The sequence below is a fragment of the Ovis aries genome, chromosome 11, assembly GCF_016772045.2.
Source record: "Ovis aries strain OAR_USU_Benz2616 breed Rambouillet chromosome 11, ARS-UI_Ramb_v3.0, whole genome shotgun sequence".
Classification (NCBI taxonomy): Eukaryota; Metazoa; Chordata; class Mammalia; order Artiodactyla; family Bovidae; genus Ovis; species Ovis aries.
In genome coordinates this window covers 50,348,012-50,365,369 of record NC_056064.1, presented here as the reverse complement: position 1 = coordinate 50,365,369, position 17,358 = coordinate 50,348,012, and the positions used below count along the sequence as shown (strand labels likewise).

At 53.2% G+C, this 17,358-nt stretch overlaps 2 protein-coding genes across 3 annotated transcripts; both read right to left on the bottom strand.

Moving 5' to 3' along the window:
- Positions 1-2,985: 2,985 nt before the first annotated feature.
- Positions 2,986-6,379, bottom strand: LOC105606262 (L-xylulose reductase-like). The gene is made up of 9 exons (XM_060395916.1): positions 6,338-6,379; positions 5,477-5,596; positions 5,354-5,393; positions 4,716-4,857; positions 4,576-4,618; positions 4,400-4,499; positions 4,235-4,299; positions 4,026-4,143; positions 2,986-3,906 (listed from the first exon to the last, which is right to left on the bottom strand). Exons 1-9 carry the CDS (start codon positions 6,377-6,379, stop codon positions 3,803-3,805), a joined length of 774 nt encoding a protein of 257 aa, XP_060251899.1. The 3' UTR covers positions 2,986-3,802.
- A 2,032-nt stretch (positions 6,380-8,411) lies between these two features.
- Positions 8,412-10,797, bottom strand: LOC101107035 (carbonyl reductase [NADPH] 2). Of its 2 annotated transcripts, XM_027975430.2 has the most exons (8): positions 10,723-10,797; positions 10,114-10,211; positions 9,855-10,009; positions 9,722-9,764; positions 9,537-9,636; positions 9,350-9,414; positions 9,021-9,138; positions 8,412-8,924 (listed from the first exon to the last, which is right to left on the bottom strand). In XM_027975430.2, exons 1-8 carry the CDS (start codon positions 10,772-10,774, stop codon positions 8,821-8,823), a joined length of 735 nt encoding a protein of 244 aa, XP_027831231.1. In that variant the 5' UTR covers positions 10,775-10,797; the 3' UTR covers positions 8,412-8,820. The 2 variants fall into 2 exon arrangements, with proteins under 2 accessions (XP_027831231.1, XP_027831232.1); XM_027975431.2 differs by having other exon boundaries at positions 9,855-10,285.
- Between the last annotated feature and the right edge of the window lie 6,561 nt (positions 10,798-17,358).

Here is a 17,358-nt window from a genome sequence, read left to right as displayed (position 1 = left end):
AAGGTTTTCACAAAAACTGGTCAGGGTCCTTGGCTAAGAGGAGACTCTTCCTTTGGCCTGCAGGTGTAATAACCTGCACTCCACTATCTGTATTGTCCTTCTGAGGGAGTTTGTTTTAAGAATGCGTGGCTACAGCATGATCACTCACCTAGAGCCAGACATCCTGGAATGCAAAGTCAAGTGGGCCTTAGGAAGCATCATGACGAACAAAGCTAGTGGAGGTAATGGAATTCCAGTTGAGCTATTTCAAATTCTAAAAGACGATGCTGTGAAAGTGCTGCACTCAATATGCCAGCAAATTTGGAAAACTCAGCAGTGGCCACAGGACTGGAAAAGGTCAGTTTTCATTCCAGTCCCAAAGAAAGCCAATGCCAAAGAATGCTCAAACTAGGCACAATTCCACCCATCTCACATGCTGGTAAAGTAATGATTAAAATTCTCCAAGCTAGGCTTCAACAGTCATGAACTGTGAACTTCTGGATGTTCAAGCTGGATTTAGAAAAGGCAGAGGAACCAGAGATCAAATTGCCAACATCTGGTGGATCATCAAAAAAGCAAGAGAGTTCCAGAAAACATCTATTTCTGCTCTATTGACTATGCCAAAGACTTTGACTGTATGGATCACCACAAACTGTAGCAAATTCTTCAAGAGATGGGAATACCAGACCACCTGACCTGCCTCTTGAGAAATCTGTATGCAGGTCAGGAAGCAACAGTTAGAACTGGACGTGGAACAACAGACTGGTTCCAAATAGGAAAAGGAGTGCGTCAAGGCTGTATATTGTCACCCTGCTTATTTAACTTATATGCAGAGTACATCATGAGAAACGCTGGACTGGAAGAAACACAAGCTGGAATCAAGACGGCCGGGAGAAATATTAATAACCTCAGATATGCAGATGACACCATCCTTATGGCAGAAAGGGAAAAAGAACTAAAGCCCCTCTTGGTGACAGTGAAAGAGGAGAGTGAAGAAGTTGGCTTCAAACTCAACATTCAGAAAATTAAGATCATGGCATCTGGTCTCAGCGCTTCATGGCAAATAGATGGGAAAACAGGCTATTGTTTTGGGCTCCAAAATCACTGCAGATGGTGACTGCAGCCATGTAATTAAAAGACGTTTGCTCCTTGGAAGAAAAGTTATGACCAACCTAGACAGCATATTAAAAAGCAGAGACATTACTTTGCTAACAAAAGTCCGTCTAGTCAAAGCTATGGTTTTACCAGTAGTCATATATAGATGTGAGAATTGGACTATAAAGAAAGCTGAGTGCCGAAGAATTGATGCTTTTGAACTGTGGTGCTGGAGAAGACTCGTGAGAGTCCCTTGGAGATCCAACCAGTTGATCCTAAAGGAAATCAGTCCTGAATATTCATTGGAAGGACTGATGCTGAAGCTGAAACTCCAGTGCTTTGGCCACCTGATTGGAAGAACTGACTTATCTGAAAAGACCCTGATGCTGGGAAAGATTGAAGGTGGGAGGAGAAGGGGACAAGAGAGGATGAGATGGCTGGATGGCATCACCGACTCAATGGACATGAGCTTGAGTAAACTCTGGGAGTTGGTGATGGACAGGGAGGCCTGGCATGCTGCAGTCCTTGGGGTTGCAAAGACTCGGACACGACAGAGCCACTGAATCACAGCACATTGGAGGACACAGTGGGTGCGAATGACAGGGCACGGTTCTCCTGGCACCCACACATTGGGTGTGGATGTGGAGGAAGGTGGTCTGGTTAAAGGATGGGCCGGTGGAGCACGTGTGGGAGTGCAGGCCAGTCGGGCAAAGCCAAGGTGTGGCCCTGCCCTCTCCCCTTTCCTGGCCGCCCCCAGGCTCTGTCAAGTACCTGGAGTGCTCAGCCCTGACCCAGCGGGGCCTGAAGACAGTGTTTGACAAGACCATTTGGGCTGTGCTCTGCCCGCCCCCCGAGAAAAAGCCAGGGAGGAAGTGCACGGATTTCCAGAGCCCCCGCTTCCAGAAGGCCCCTCCCTGCCTGTGTCTGTTGTGCTGAGATGTATCCTTGAGTCTGCTGTGGGGGGTGCTGGGGGTGGGGAAGGGGAAGAAGCATGGGGATGAGGCTGCTGCTCCCGGGACACTGTGGGGGCCATGGGGTCCTGTCTGCTCTGCCTCATCTTCGTGGGGACGCAGCTCCAGCCTCCCCTGGCCCCCACGGAAGGCTGGAAGGGAGCAGGATCTCCCTCAGGCTGTAGGGGCAGATCGGAGCAGCCCCAGGATGGGCTTCCCAGATGGAGTTTTGGGGGGGGTTCTGTCCTTGTGCCCCACGATGCGGCAGCCCCTTCTTATTTTACAGAACAAATATGCTTCATCTCCTGTTCTTGACTTACTACCTGCCCTGCCCAGGTCTCTCCCTGCCTACTCATCCACCCTGGGGGTGCTAGGCCCCCAACCCCTGCCAACCAAGGGTACAGAGCAGGTGAGCTTGACACTCCCCACCCCCCAGCCGAAGGCCAGTTGAGCCCTCTCAGTCTCCATAGGAGGGACCCAGATCAAAGTGAGAATGAGTGTGCTTGGCCCCTTCTGAATAAAGCAAGCTCCTCCTGTGCTCACCTCAGGCCTCTGGGAAGGCACAGCACCCTTCAGCAGCTCCCAGGGGTGGCACAGAACAGTCTGCAGTCAGGCCCTAGGGGGCCCTGTGGAGCCCAGGCCAAGGCCAGGGGTCACTCAACTGAGTGTTCACGAAGACACACCGTCAAGAGGGAGGGCGTCCTGCAGCTGTGGAGGTGTGGAGAGGACAGGAGGGGTGGCAGACGGGTCAACAGGTTGGGTTTGCTGGGCAGACACGGTGGGAGGTGAGGGGTGGGCCTGGCCTGTCACTAGGACTTCACCCCTGGGGCCTGCAAGGCACCACTCTGGGCAGATCTGTGACATGAAGCTAAGCTCCCCCGCAGTGGTGTGCAGAGGGTGGACTGCTGGAGTTCAGGAATTCTGCTAGCCAGTTTTTAAGTAACCACTATTAAGAATTACATAAACGTGAAATCAGTTGTATTTTTAAATGAAATTAACAAATACTCAAGATTTGTTCCATGACTTCCTAAACATTTTTGTACATGTACTGTTAGCTGTGCTTTGGGGTGTAAGCCTTTTGTGTCTGTGTGGTGAGGACAGCATGGAAAAGTGGAGGACAGGCATCTCTGTGCCAGCTCCACCTCAAGGACATCACACAGGAGGGAATATGTCACCATGGAAGTTGGCAAATTCTACAGCTGGATCTTGCTCTGGACTGTGCCCAGTACATGGCGAAGGACTCACAACGCTGAGGGAATATTCTCTCCGTAACTGAAAACCACCACCTGATTCGGCAAAGAAGTCATTCAATCGTGAACAAAGCGGTGAAGTTCCAGCATGCAGCCTGCTCAGCTCACTTTTGTTTTCTGCGCTGACTTAAGGAACACCAATGAACATTCACGTTAAAAACACCACCACTTCCACCCTAGAGGTCTCTGGACAGGGCCAAAGGCCATCCTCAGTCAAATTCACTACCCTCCTTAGAAGCTGGCCTTCTGGAAGGTCCTACATGTCTGCCAGGGACTTAGGCCCAAAAAACTCTGGCAGAAGAGCCAGGCTGCCACTGACCCAGGATGAGAGCTGAAAGGGTGTCTCTACCTGGGACTCGTCCCCATGCCCAGCTCTGAGCTTTGCATCTTCCGGCCACATGACTGCAGCCTAGGTGTGAGTGTGCAGGCTGGACGGAAGAATCATGTTTACTGAAGAGATGGGGAAGGGGGATGGGGGTAAAGGTGGGTTCAGCATGGAACAGGGGTGTGTGGGGATGGAGGGGGGGCTTAGGTAGCCAGGAAGCCCCCATCCACCGGCACAGTGGAGCCTGTGGTCATGCTGCTGTGGTCACTGAGCAGGAAGAGGATGGTGTCCACCACGTTCTCCATCTCTGCGGGCAAGGTGGCGTTCAGGACGTGCATGAAAGGAGCTGCCCTTCGTCCCTCCCTCCCACCCCTCACCTGAGCAGGCCACTGGCATGACTCCCAGCCGGGCTCCCGCCCAACTCACCGGCAAACCTGCCAAGGGGGATGCGGTCCAGCATGGCCTTGGCCTTCTGAGGGTCACTCCAGGTGGCCTGGCCCATGGGTGTCATCACCACCGTGGGGTTGACTGCATTCACACGGATCTGCACTGGCACAGGCAGGGGGGCAGCTCGGGGGACTGAGGCTCTCTGAGCACATGGATTGGGTGAGGGGAGGCATCCCACTGGGGCTCACCTTGTGTGGCCCGAGCTCCACAGCCATCACTTTGGTCAGTATGTCCAAGGCACCCTTAGTGGAGCCTGTGAGGAGGGACGGCATGTGTGGAGCCTGAGCTGCCTGCTCAGATGGGGGGTGGCAGGGGGTGGGGGTGGGGGCAGGGCACAGCCGGGGCTCACTCACAGTAGACACTGTGGTTAGTCAGTCCCCGTTGGGAGGCCTGGCTAGAAACATTCACGATGACTCCTGGGGCTCCCCGAGCTATCAGGCCTCGGGCCACAATCTGAAATCGCAGAAGAAGGATGAGGCAGGGCTGGCATCACCCAGCAATCCCCACTCCTGCCCTGAAGCCAGCGCACCTGGGACACCTGGATGACCGCCCGAAGGTTCACATTGAAAGACCTGGAGACAGATGGACAGACCCTGGTCAGGGACTGAGGCCGCTGCAGCAGGAGACAGCCCTTCCCCAGGGGCGTTCCTCCACCCCACCCTGGCTTACATGTCATATGCCTCCTTGGTGACCTCCAGGAAGGGCTGGAGAAACGCCACAGCTGCATTGTTCACCAGCAGGTCCACAGGGCCAACACCTCCCAGCGCCTGCTCCGTGGCCTCCCAGTCAGCTAGGTCCACGCACACGGTCTCTGTCCCGGGGCACTGTGTATATTAGGTGGTAACGGGGCACGTCTACCAGAGGCTCCATGCCCCGGGGAAGGGACAGCTGGGCCTCTCCCATTCAAGGGAGAGGGACTGTGTTTTCGTGACTTTTCAGTCTCACAGGGGTAGGGGGTTAGGGGGTCTCAGGGGAACCAGCCGCCTTTTTGGGGCTCCCAGGGTGCTGTCGGGAGAGAGTTAACTTGGCGTTTGGGCAACTCAACTCGGGGCTTCAGCATCAGGGATCTAGCTCCGCCTCCAGCCAGTCTACTTCCTCCCAGCGCCAGAGCGCCTCTGGCCCAGCAAAGCAGCCATTTCTGCCTCCTCCTAAGTCCAGGGGGAATCGTCGTCCTTCCGCGCGTCCGGCGAGGGGCGGGGGTGCTAAGAGTCCTTGCTGAGCCCCAGCGCCCAGCTCCCGTTTGTCCCTGCTGGGCCGCCCTCAGCTCCCCGCTGCTGCCCCCTGGGCCGGGACAGGGCGGCGCCTACCTCGTCGCGTGTAGCGCCTCGAGAGTGCCGTGCCCGATTCCTGCGAGGAGCGCGGATGAGTGAGGGTACCCATCCTCGGCCACCTTTGCCTGCCCCCGGCCACCTCCCCAGGCCCACATTTACCCGCCCCAGTGACAAGCGCGGAGTTCCGGCGGCCACACTGCCAATCTTGAGCGGCGCTCCTGGGTTCAGAAGGGCGCGGGGCGGGGCGCGGGCGGGGCACGGCGGGCCAATCGCAGGGTGCTGTCCCGCCGCGGGCGGGGATATTCAAATAGTGATCTCCCCGCGGGGGCGATTGGCCGAAAGGAGTGGGAGCGGCCGAGGTGAGGCACACAGAGTCCTCGCCTGACCCTGGGGCAGAGTTTATTAAACTGCCCTTTCAGCGGTCCTTCATCCCGAGGGGAAATAAGGTTAGCCGGCCCCGCCTACATTTTCCCCTTCTCAAGTAGATTATTACAAAAATAAATAAATAAAATCAGATTTGGTAATTCATACCGGAAAGAAGGTACCTCGTGAAAGAGAACGCAGTGCTAACACTTTTTTTGTTTCTCAGATGAAAAGTTTGGCTAAAAGGATCTCATGATCCTCTTCCCCAGACCTGGGAGCAGCTCACACAAGCTCACTTGTAGTGCTCTGAGCGAAAAGGTTTGGACAAGCCTATAAGCCTGAAGAAGAACTGATGTGAAGAACTGACTCCTTGGAAAAGACCCTGATGTTGGGAAAGATTGAAGGCAGGAGAAGGGGACGACAGAGGATGAGATGGTTGGATGGCATCATCGACTTGATGGACATGATCTTCAGCAATCTCTGGGATTTAGTGCTGGACAGGGAAGTGTCGGATGGTGCAGTCTATGGGGTCAAAAAAAGTCGGACACGACTGAGTGACTGAATTGAACTGATAAGCCTGAAGCAGAGGCCAGGGACAGCAGAGGTGCACTTTAGCTGCAAAGGGTGTTGAGACACTAACTCATCCGTGTTAGGGACCAAACGACGGTCTCTAACGACGGTCTGTAGGACCTGAGTCATGTTTCCCAAAAAGAGACAGGATATGCGCTCATCCTGCCTGGCCAATCATGTAACGCCAGCTACTCCTGTAACTGAGACAAAGAACTGCCTGTATATAAGCCGCCATACTCCTTTGTTCGGGGCTCTTGTCGGATTCCCTTGTGTGGGATGAGACTTGAGCCCTAGCGCGCTAGAGATAAACTCCCTTCTTGTTTTTGCATTACTGTGGTGGACTTGCTCTCTCGGTCGGTTCAGAGATATGGGCTCGGAGCATAACAGTCCGACCCACCCGCAGTAGGTCACTAGTACTTCAAAGACTAGGATAGGTTGGCATAGGCTAGACTTGGGGTCATCAGGGTACCAGTGGCCCGAAAAGGGCAAGCATTGCTTCCTGGAGCTTTAGGGTCAGTTAGAGATATATGTGTGCTCACATGTCCATGCATGCACTGGTTCCACTGTTAAAGCTACTTTGTTCTGTGGATTATGGTGGGAAAGTCTAGAACCTGCCCTGAGGGCCTTCTTTGGCCAGGATTATGTAAGCAGCTGGTGACTGCAGGGCCCCTGGGTCATGTGGCTTTGGGCCCAGAGGGGTGGATTGTCTGGAGGAGACGGTGGCCTGGGGTCAGCAGGAGGCACAGATTTGAGAAGCCCCTGGAGGATCGCCAAGTGAGTTCTCCCTACCAAACCTGGTCATGTGGTACTGCCCATCCCCTCTGGGCTCCCACCTAACCCTGCCTTCTGCTCCTAACCTTGGACCCTGCCATCTGCCTGCCAGAAGCCAAGGGGCAAGGAGTGGGGGGGACAGTCCCCAGCCTGTCCTTCCTGAGAGGCACATCAGCTCAGATCTCTTCACTGGCTTTTCCTGGCCCCCCAGAATGGTGTCCAAATCCTTTCTTTGTCCCGTGATCCTCTGTGGGCCAGTTCAATTCAGCTCAGCTGTGTCCGACTGTTTGCGACCCAATGGATTGTAGCATGCCAAGCTTTCCTGTCCATCAGCAACTCCCAGAGTGGGCCAGTTGCACTGATCCAAATCAGTTTTGGCACAGACCTTGCTCTGGAAGCCATGAGGCTGAGCAGAAGTGCCCTTTGCTCTCTCAACCCAGCACTACCAGTGCCTGGATGGCCCCACCCCAGCCCTTTGTCGCTTGCCTCCTTGCCCAGGGTTGTACACTGCACCAGACCAGCTGACTGACCACCTCAGGCCCTCATCACACACTCAGATGGCATGGGTCCTGCAGGAAGCTGACTAGGGCAAGCACAGCTGAATCCCAGCAGGGCCTGGGAGACCCTCTAGCTGCCCCAGCTGCAGGGCTCTTGTGTCCAGGGTTAGGCCAGGAACAGTAGGCAGGGCAGCAGCTCTGGACACTGCCCCAGCTGGGGCTGCCCTCCTCATGGATGGTCTTGAGGGGGAAGGTGTGCCCCAATGTGAAACTGGGTTTCTCACGGTTGGAGAAACCAGCCCCCTGCCTCCTTCACACCAGGGCTGAGAGCTCAGGACCATCTTCCCTAGGGATGGTCCAGAGCATCTCCCTGTAGCTCCTCAGATCCTCTTCCTTCTCCAGCTGACGGTAGTCACAGCAGGGGGTGCTGGGCTGAAGGTCAGAGCCAGAACCACAGGGAAGGAAAGTTGGGTGCAGGCTGCCAGGCTGCCCTCTGCACAGAGAAGGCTGGGTGTAGCAGGGCCATGGACAACAAAGACAAGGAAACACAGCCATTCAGATCAAAGTCAAGGGTCAGCTGTGGAATTCCTTTGGCTTTGGATCTGCCCCCTCTCTACCTCTTGTAAGATTTTGTGTGGCTCAGTCCCTGATCCTCCCCTCCCTGCCCTTGGGGCAAGCCCATCCAGAGCCCTGGCAAGGCTACTAGTTTAGGAGAGATCCCATGGACTGTAGCCTACGAGGCTTCTCCATCCATGGGATTTTCCAGGCAAGAATACTGGAGTGGGTTACCATTTCCTTCTCCAGGGGATCTTCCCGACCCAGGGATCGAACCCGGGTCTCCCACATTGGAGGCAGACGCTTTAACCTCTGAGCCACCAGGGAAGATCTAATAGTTTCAGGAGAACTTCTATTTATTTAGGCAAATCCACCCTAGCACATTGGACCACACAGTGGGTGGGATCGACAGGGACTGGGTCTCCTGGCATCCACACATTGGGTGTGGATGTGGAGGAATGTGGTCTGGTTCGGGGGTGGGCAGGGTGGGGCAGGTATGGCTTTGCAGGCTGGTGGGGCGCTGCCGAAGTGTGTCGTGGAGGTGGGACCAAACCGTGGGCCGGGGCCTGCAGATGGTTGTCTGGGCGTGGGAGTGGATGGCGTCGGGGGCGTGGCCTAGGGCGTGGAGAAGCGTTCGCCTGGTGGCCCTGGAGGCCTGAGGGCGAGGCGGCGGGGCGTGGAGGCGGGGCGTGGAGGCGGGGCCAGGCTCGCCGCGCACCATCCCGCTGGCGCCCAGAGCGTGGCGCTCTAGGAGGCCAGGTACCCGGCGTCCACCAGGATACCTGACCCGCTGGTGGAGGCGCTGCGGTCGCTGAGCAGGAAGAGGATGCTGTTGACCACGTCTTCCACCTCTACAGCGGGTGGCAGGCGGGGTCAGCGCGGCTCGGCCCGGCTGGCTCTGCCCAGCCTCCCCATCCACGCCCGCCACTCCGCGAAGCCCCCCTGACCTGCGAACTTCTTCAGCGGGTGGCGCTCCTTCAGCTTCCGGGAGAACTCAGGGTCAGCCGAGACTTTTTGGCCCATTGCTGTCAGCACCACCGTTGGATTCACGGAGTTCACCCGGATCTGGGGCCGGAGGGGCCAGAGGGGCGGCCTCAGACGGTGTAGGAACCCCGCCCTCACGGCCCCCACTGAGCTTGCTCACTCACCCCTTGAAGCCCCCTTCCCCCGTTCTGATCCCCAGGCCCCAGCCTTGCCCACCACCACCCACCTGACCCCTACCCTGCGTGCCTTCTTAGGCTTGGGTCCCTGGCACCCCCAGGGCCCCCATGCCTACCTTGTATGGTCCCAGCTCCAGGGCCATGGATTTGGTCAGCGTGGTCATTGCACCCTTGGTGGAGCCTGTGAAGAGAAGGCAGCGCTGAGGATCCCTAAGGTTTCAGCAGGCTTTGCCTGAGGCCCAGCCTGGGAGCCCAACTGCTCCTGCCCGGAATAGGGGCTCAAGACTGGGCAGAGGGACTCACTGTAGGCAGCTAGGCTGGGGAAGGGGACATGGGCCACCATGCTGGAGACATTGACAATGGAGCCAGGCACTCCACGGTTGATCATGCCCCGGGCCACGATCTGGAAGCCAAGACGGGACGGCCTGAGCCCAGCGCACCCCCACCTGGGCCATGTCAGTGCTGAGCCACAGCCTCCCCTGCCTCACCTGGGACACCTGGAACACAGCCCGCAGGTTCACACTGAAGGACCTGGGGAGACAGCAGATAGTCAGACCACGGTCACACCCGAACCACGTCCTGGACAGCTCTCTCCCGTCGACTTCCTTCCCTCCTCCTCACCTGTCAAAGTCCTCCTTGGTGACCTCCAAGAAGGGCCTCATCAGTGCCACGGCTGCATTGTTCACCAGCAAGTCCACGGGGCCCACATCGCCCAGAGCCTTCTCCGTGGCCCCCCAGTCACCCAGGTCCACGCACACAGGCTCTATCCCGGGGCACTTTGGGGAGGCATTGGCCGGTGACCAAAGGGGTGGTCCTAGTAGGCTCATGAGGCATCCCCAAGCGTCATAGCTCCAGGGCACACCAGGCCTGCACACCTCACCTCCTTGGAGAGGCTGACCAGGTCGGCGTTGGTGCGGCTCACGGCCACCACTCTGGCTCCTGAGGCATGAAGGGCCTTCACCGTGTCCCGTCCAATCCCTACAGGGGTTCACCAGGCAGGAAGATGGCCCAACAAGTCTGGACCAAGACTGCGGGTGGCAGCTGCAGATATGCTGCTCAGGAAAGAGTGATGAGAGGGTGCTGGCCAGAGGGGTGTTGGCCCAGGAGGTGGCAGGAGGCAGGGATCTGGACAACCAGGATCCAGCCAAGGGAGGCCCAGAGGGCAGCCCCTCCCTGCTGGGCCCATGGAAGAGGCTTTGGCTAGATGCGCCCCCATCTGCCCAGACTGAGTCTGAGGGCCGTCCTCTCTGGAGGGCTCTTGCATTGGCCAGGGAGAGGCCAGTGTCCTGTCCCAGTGGGGCCTGCTGGATGGTAGGGAGCAGCACAGGCCCACTTTGGCTGGTTCAGTGGCTGGAGTTGGGGCCACTTGCCGGCAGGGCAGGCTGTGACAGGCATAAAGGGAATGTGCAGGCCCCAACACGAGGCTCTGGGTTTGCGCACTTTGCTCTCTAACCTCAGTTCCTCTCACACCTGCCCGGATCACACCCACCTTTTCCTGCTCCTGTCACCAGGGCCCGAAGGCCACTGAAATTCAGCTGCATGGTGCTGCTCCAAGCCACTGTTCAACTGGAAATGAGGGTGTGGGGACTTTATAGGCCGGGGCTGGGGCAGGCTGGGCGGTTTGGGGTGAGGCTGGCAGGAGAAGGGGAAGCTAGGGGCACTGGGTGGAGCCAGGCATCAGCACAGCTTCTGTTTCCTGTTTACAGAAACCTGCCTCCCTGGAAGGGGTCACCTTCCTTGCCCACAATCCAAAGGGGCCAGCCAGAAGCTCCATCCTGGGTTTGGGAAACAAGCTAGAAATAAACCCTGGGGTGTGGAACATGTCCCTGGCTGGCTGGAAGCAGATAGCCTGGAGCTGGTCCCTGCGAGCCCTGAGTCTGGTGCGCTGGGGTGACGGCCAAGAAACACTATGCTTCAGGCTGGCCCCCTGCACCTGCCGACCTGGATCACACCATGCCCCAGTCTAGGGGCCACTTTGGCCTCAGGAATCTTCTTCACCTGCCCCTTGCCAGCCCAGACTCACTTCTCAGACATGCCTGTGGGCCCTGGCCACCTACACCCCACTCTCATTCAGGGCTCCTGCCAGAAATCCCATCCCACCTCTCTGAGATGTCCCTGACTCCTGGAGGCCTAGATGGGCTTGCTCTTCTGATCCTGTGAATTCATCAGTGACTAAAAGGAAGGCAGTCCCTGCCCTGCCAGGGACTCAGGTAACACATCCAACGTGGCTTTCTTCCCTCACACTTGTTAGAAACTCATTCTTTTTTTATTTCTTGGTCTTGCTTGCAGCATCTTCGTTCCCAGACCAGGCACTGAATCTGGGCCTTGGCAGTGAAAGTCCTAACCCCTGGACCACCATGAAATTCCCAGGCCATTCTTTTTTTTTTTCTTTTTCAAATGAGCAATAATCCCACACTGGATAAACCTCATTGGCTATGGTACTGCTGCCGTGCAAAGCTAGAGAAACATTCTTAAAAGACTCAGGATGCAGACTGGAAGTAGAAAACTGACAATCAATTCTGTGCATGAGTGAGCTGGCCCAGAATACTCAACAGGGGACGCCCTGAGCAACAGAGGGCTGAGTCTTCATATACAGTGTGACCAGCAGGTTTCTTCACGGACCGGACCACAGGACAGGGCACACCTGCTCCCAGCCCGTTCCTGAGCCCTGGGAGCTAACCTCCAGGTGGCCTGATGAAAAGGAACGTCCGCTGGCTGTGGCATACTCCAGCCCTACCCGCCCCCACCCCACCCCGCCCGCACTGCCTGCCTGATCTACTCTCAGAGGTCCTTCTGGCAAGTGTTCTCCCAAATGCCTATAACTTAAAAAGTCTCCCTACCTCCATCAATCCCCACCCCAAACAAAGCCCCACTCAACCAAGGCCATCACTACACTCTAGACCCATTTTCAAACGCTAAAGACAAAATTTATTTTGAAGTAATTCAGTTGCGAGGATAACAGGAACTTTTCTCCTTGAACCATTTGAGAGAAATTTGCAAAACTAGCATTCCGTCACCCCCAGATAGCTTAGCGTCTGTTTCCTTTGAACAAAGACATTGTCCTATACAACCACAAAAACACACAATAAATACAACAAAATCTCAACATAACACACACCACCACCACAAATATACAACATAACAATCAGAGTCAGGAGAATAACACCATGTGTCCCTACCACGTGTCCTCAGCCCTCATTCAGCTTTCATAAGTTGTCCCAATGATGTTCTTTATGTTTCTAAATGACATAAAGCTTTATAAAGATTTAATTGATATATATAAGAATACATAATTTAATGTATACAGTTTAATGAGTTTGGACAAAACACCTGGAAACCATCACCACAATCAGGGTCATGAACATATCCATCACCCCCAAGTTTCCTTGTGCCCATCGTTGTTTTTTTAAGATTATTTTTTGATGGAGACCATTTTTTAAAGTCTTTATTGAAGTAACTACAATATTGCTTCTGCTGTATGTTTTTGAGGTTTTGAGGGTGCTTCCAAGGCATGTGGGATTGTAGCTCCCTGACCAGGGATTGAACTCACACCCCCTGTGTTGGAAGATGGAGTCTTAACCATTGGACCACTAGGGAAGTCCCTGCACGCTGGTTTTGTGTTTGTGGTGAGGGCACCCCCCTCACACAGAGTCCCATTGGTTAGTACTAACTGTGAGCTACAGGTCTCTACAACCTGCTTGTCTGGCATAGCTGAGACTCCCCATTCCAGTTCTTTATGGCCAAAGCATCCAGTTCAGGCTCATATATTGTCTTTGGAGGTCCCGTCTCTAGTTTCCCTCACTCTGGAACACTCCTTAGTCTTTCCTTGATCTTTATGACCTTGATACTCTTGAAGAATATAGATCAGTTATTTTTAGAAAGTTGCTCGATTTCGCTTTGCCCAGTGTTTCTCTGTAATCATGCAGGCTGTGTATCTCTGTCATGAGCCCCATGGTGACAAAGCATCCTTACAGCATCCCACTGGTTGGCACCATTTTGATTGGTCCCATCGCTGGTGATGTTAAATCCGATCACAGGATGGAAGCGGACATCACTAGGACACCACTTTAATCACTGTGTCTCCCTTCCAGGTGCAAAAAGAACATGATTGCTGTAGCTTCACATCTGTTTCCCCCAAATCCCAGGCAGAATGTCCCCCGTGTTCCACACCAGCTCAGAACCATGCAGAGAAAGGACTATGGGACCCTAGGTTCAACCTTGCACAATATACACTGACCATTACAAATCCACCCCAGTCCCTCTAACTTCAATTCCAAGTAAAGTCAATAGCAAAGACTGCCTGACATAATGCAACCACCAACACACAACCAAATGCATGTTACCCTCTGACCATTAGATGACGAAGTCCCTTTATCCATCTCTGGGTGATATTCATTCTTCTTCCAGTGGAGCCACACTCTCTTGTATATTCTGTAACTTGAATGTTGACCTAGAAGGATAACCACTATTAACCCATATTATGGTAGATAGTGAGGGAGAGGGAGAAGAGAAAAAAAAAATTGGTTAATATGTGCACAAATGTATTTGTGAAGGACAGGGAAGCCTGGCATGCTGCAGTCCATGGGGTTGCAAAAAGTCGGACACGACTGAGCAACTGAACAACAACAAGAAGTATATTTGTGTCAAAAGGAGGATGAGATAATTATAGTTTTCTTTCCTGCAACTTGGACTGCAAGGAGATCAAACCAGTCAATCCTAAAGGAAATTAGTCCTGAATATTCATTGGAAGGACTGATGCGGAAGCTCCAATACTTTGACCACTTGATCCGAAGAACTGACTCACTGGAAAAGATCCTGATGCTGGGAAATATTGAAGGCAGGAGGAGAAGGGGACGACAGAGGATGAGATGGTTGGATAGCATCACTGACTCGATGGACATGTTTGAGCAAGCTCTGAGAGTTGATGATGGACAGGGAGGCCTGGCGCACTGCAGTCCATGGGGTAGCCAAGAGTCAGACATGACTGAGCGACTGAACTTTCCGCAGCTGGTCACATGGTCACATGACCATAACTACTGCTTATCTTCTACGCTGCTCCATATTCTTTTTAAAAAAAATTAAGTATTTTATTTGACTGCATTGAGTCTTAGTTGCAGCACCTGAGATCTTCCTTGCACCATGTGGGAGCTCTGGTTGGGGCACATGGACTCAGTAGTTGCAGCAAGTGGCCCTAGTTGCCCCAAGGCACATGAGATTTTTGTTTCCCAACCAGGGATTGAACCCAAATCCCCTGCACAGCTAGGTGGATTCTTAACCACTGGGCCACCAGGGAGTCCCCCTGCCCAATATTCTTTTGTTCTCCTCTGCCAGGTAGCGTCAGATCTCTTAGGGTACAACATTTTGATCACTGCTTTGGGTCTGCTTACCATTGTGGCATGGCTTCCCTGGCGGCTCAGAGAGTAAACAATCTGCCTGCAATGCAGGAGACCTGGGTTTGATCCCTGGGTCGGGAAGATCCCCTGGAGAATGGAATGGCTACCCACGCCGGTATTTCTGCCTGGAGAATTCCATGGACAGAGAAGTCTGGCGGGCTGCAGTCCATGGTGTCACAAAGAGTCGGACACAACTGAACAACTAATACACACACACACCATTGTGGCAAGTGTGACCAAGTTGTCGCTGAGGATTAAGTCTGTGGTGCTGAAGTGGAGTGGGACCCTATGGTCTTTGCCCCATCCCCATGTCCTCAGCCTGTCTTTTGTCTGTGGAAAAACTTTAACCAAAGAGTCAGTTTAATCAGAGAAGTAAGAAAAGGCAGAAACAAAGGAAAAGAATCCAATGAGACTAGATGGTAATAGTTTACTCATTAAGCATAGTTTAGTTTCTTTAGTTTCTCTTCAAGAGCTAAGAGATTACTCTGAGCATTATCCTTTGAGCTGTTTTATAGATACTAAAATGTTTACCAGGTGAAAGAAGTTAACTACATGATGACCAGACTGTAGCCATAACATAAGCTGCCACAGTTCCAAGCGCTGGCCTCAAAGAAATGGGAACAAACCTACCCCAGAACTGAAAATTAAGTGTACTTAAGACTAATAGAGCTGACTGCGCTGCTTCTGCATGTAGCTCCTCCTTTCACCTATAAAAACTCTTGCCAATTGATCGTCAGTGCAGAGGAGTCAACCTGTGGATAGGAGTCTGCCTTCACCCCAAGGACTGCCAGCCTCCTAAAGAAAGCAGACTTTCTTTTCCACCAGCCTTGCCTCTTTATTGGCTTTAGAGTGGAGAGCAGCCAATCCACACTTGCGGTAACAGAATGAAGGGAATCTCAGCCACATCTGGAGTCTGGGTACGCCTGTACGGGAGCTCTTCTGCCTGCCACACGCGTCCATGACCCCGAACAGCAAGGATAGTTGCCTTTATTTACCATCCAGTAGAAGGTCCGTCAAGTCAAGGCTATGGTTTTTCCTGTGGTCATGTATGGATGTGAGAATTGGACTGTGAAGAAGGCTGAGCGCCGAAGAATTGATGGTTTTGAACTGTGGTGTTGGAGAAGACTCTTGAGAGTCCCTTGGACTGCAAGGAGATCCAACCAGTCCATTCTGAAGGAGATCAGCCCTGGGATTTCTTTGGAAGGAATGATGCTAAAGCTGAAACTCCAGTACTTTGGCTACCTCATGCAAAGAGTTGACTCATTGGGAAAGACTCTGATGCTGGGAGGGATTGGGGGCAGGAGGAGAAGGGGACGACAGAGGATGAGATGGCTGGATGGCATCACCGACTCAATGGACATGAGTCTGAGTGACCTCTGGGAGTTGGTGATGGACAGGGAGGCCTGGCGTGCTGCGATTCATGGGTTGCAAACAGTCAGACACGACTGAGCGACTGAACCGAACTGAACTGAACTGAAAACTGAGGAGGAAGAAGTCTTTGCGCCCAGACAGCCCAGCCAATCAGAGACTGTTGCCATCCAACCAATGAGAAGCCTCCATACTGTGGTCTCCCAGCTCTTCCAACTGAGACTCTGGTTACTACCAACCCCCTCTTCGCGCCTCTTCTTTCCGCTATAAAAGCAAGTTCCTGTCCCTTGTTCTCTGGGTTTGCTTCTGGTTCCCCATAGTTTGCGGTTTCTTGAGCCATAGTTCCTCTGGCTGTTCTGGAATAAACCTGTTTCTGCTGGTGAAATTGGCTAGTCGGTTATTAAGTGCTACCCCTTGATCCTTGCCACCCTGAGATTCCCGTCATTCCCAACTCGATGGCAGCTTTTGCCGCCATAAGCTCTGACCTACAGAGAAGAGCCCCACAGAGCTCTGTGCTTTGCAACGAGAGAAGCCACGGCAACTAGAGAGTAGCCCCTGCTCGTCACAATAAGAGAAAGCTTATGCAGCAACGAAGACCTAGCATAGCCAAAAATAAAAATAAATTATTAAAAACAAAAAACTGGAACCATAAATACAGAATATTTGATCAGGGGAGGAGAAAGGACAAGAGACCTCTGAGGGGAATGGGCCCCCTCAAAGTGTCAGCTTTTGGGTGCCCACTACATGCTAGTAAAGTAATGCTCAAAATTCTCCAAGCCAGGCTTCAGCAATACGTGAACTGTGAACTCCCTTCAAGCTGGTTTTTGAAAAGGCAGAGGAACCAGAGGTCAAATTGCCAACATCTGCTGGGTCATGAAAAAAGCAAGAGATTTCCAGAGAAACATCTATTTCTGCTTTATTGACTATGCCAAAGCATTTGACTGTGTGGATCACAATAAACTGTGGAAAATTCTGAAAGAGATGGGAATACCAGACCTCTTGATCTGCCTCTTGAGAAATCTGTATGCAGGTCAGGAAGCAACAGTTAGAACTGGACATGGAACAACAGACTGGTTCCAAATAGGAAAAGGAGTGCATCAAGGCTGTATATTGTCACCCTGCTTATTTAACTTATATGCAGAGTACATCATGAGAAACGCTGGACTGGAAGAAACACAAGCTGGAATCAAGATTGCCGGGAGAAACATCAATAACCTCAGATATGCAGATGACACCATCCTTATGGCAGAAAGTGAAGAGGAATTAAAAGCCTCTTGATGAAAGTGAAAGAGGAGAGTGAAAAAGTTGGCTTAAAGCTCAACATTCAGAAAACGAAGATCATGGCATCTGGTCCCATCACTTCA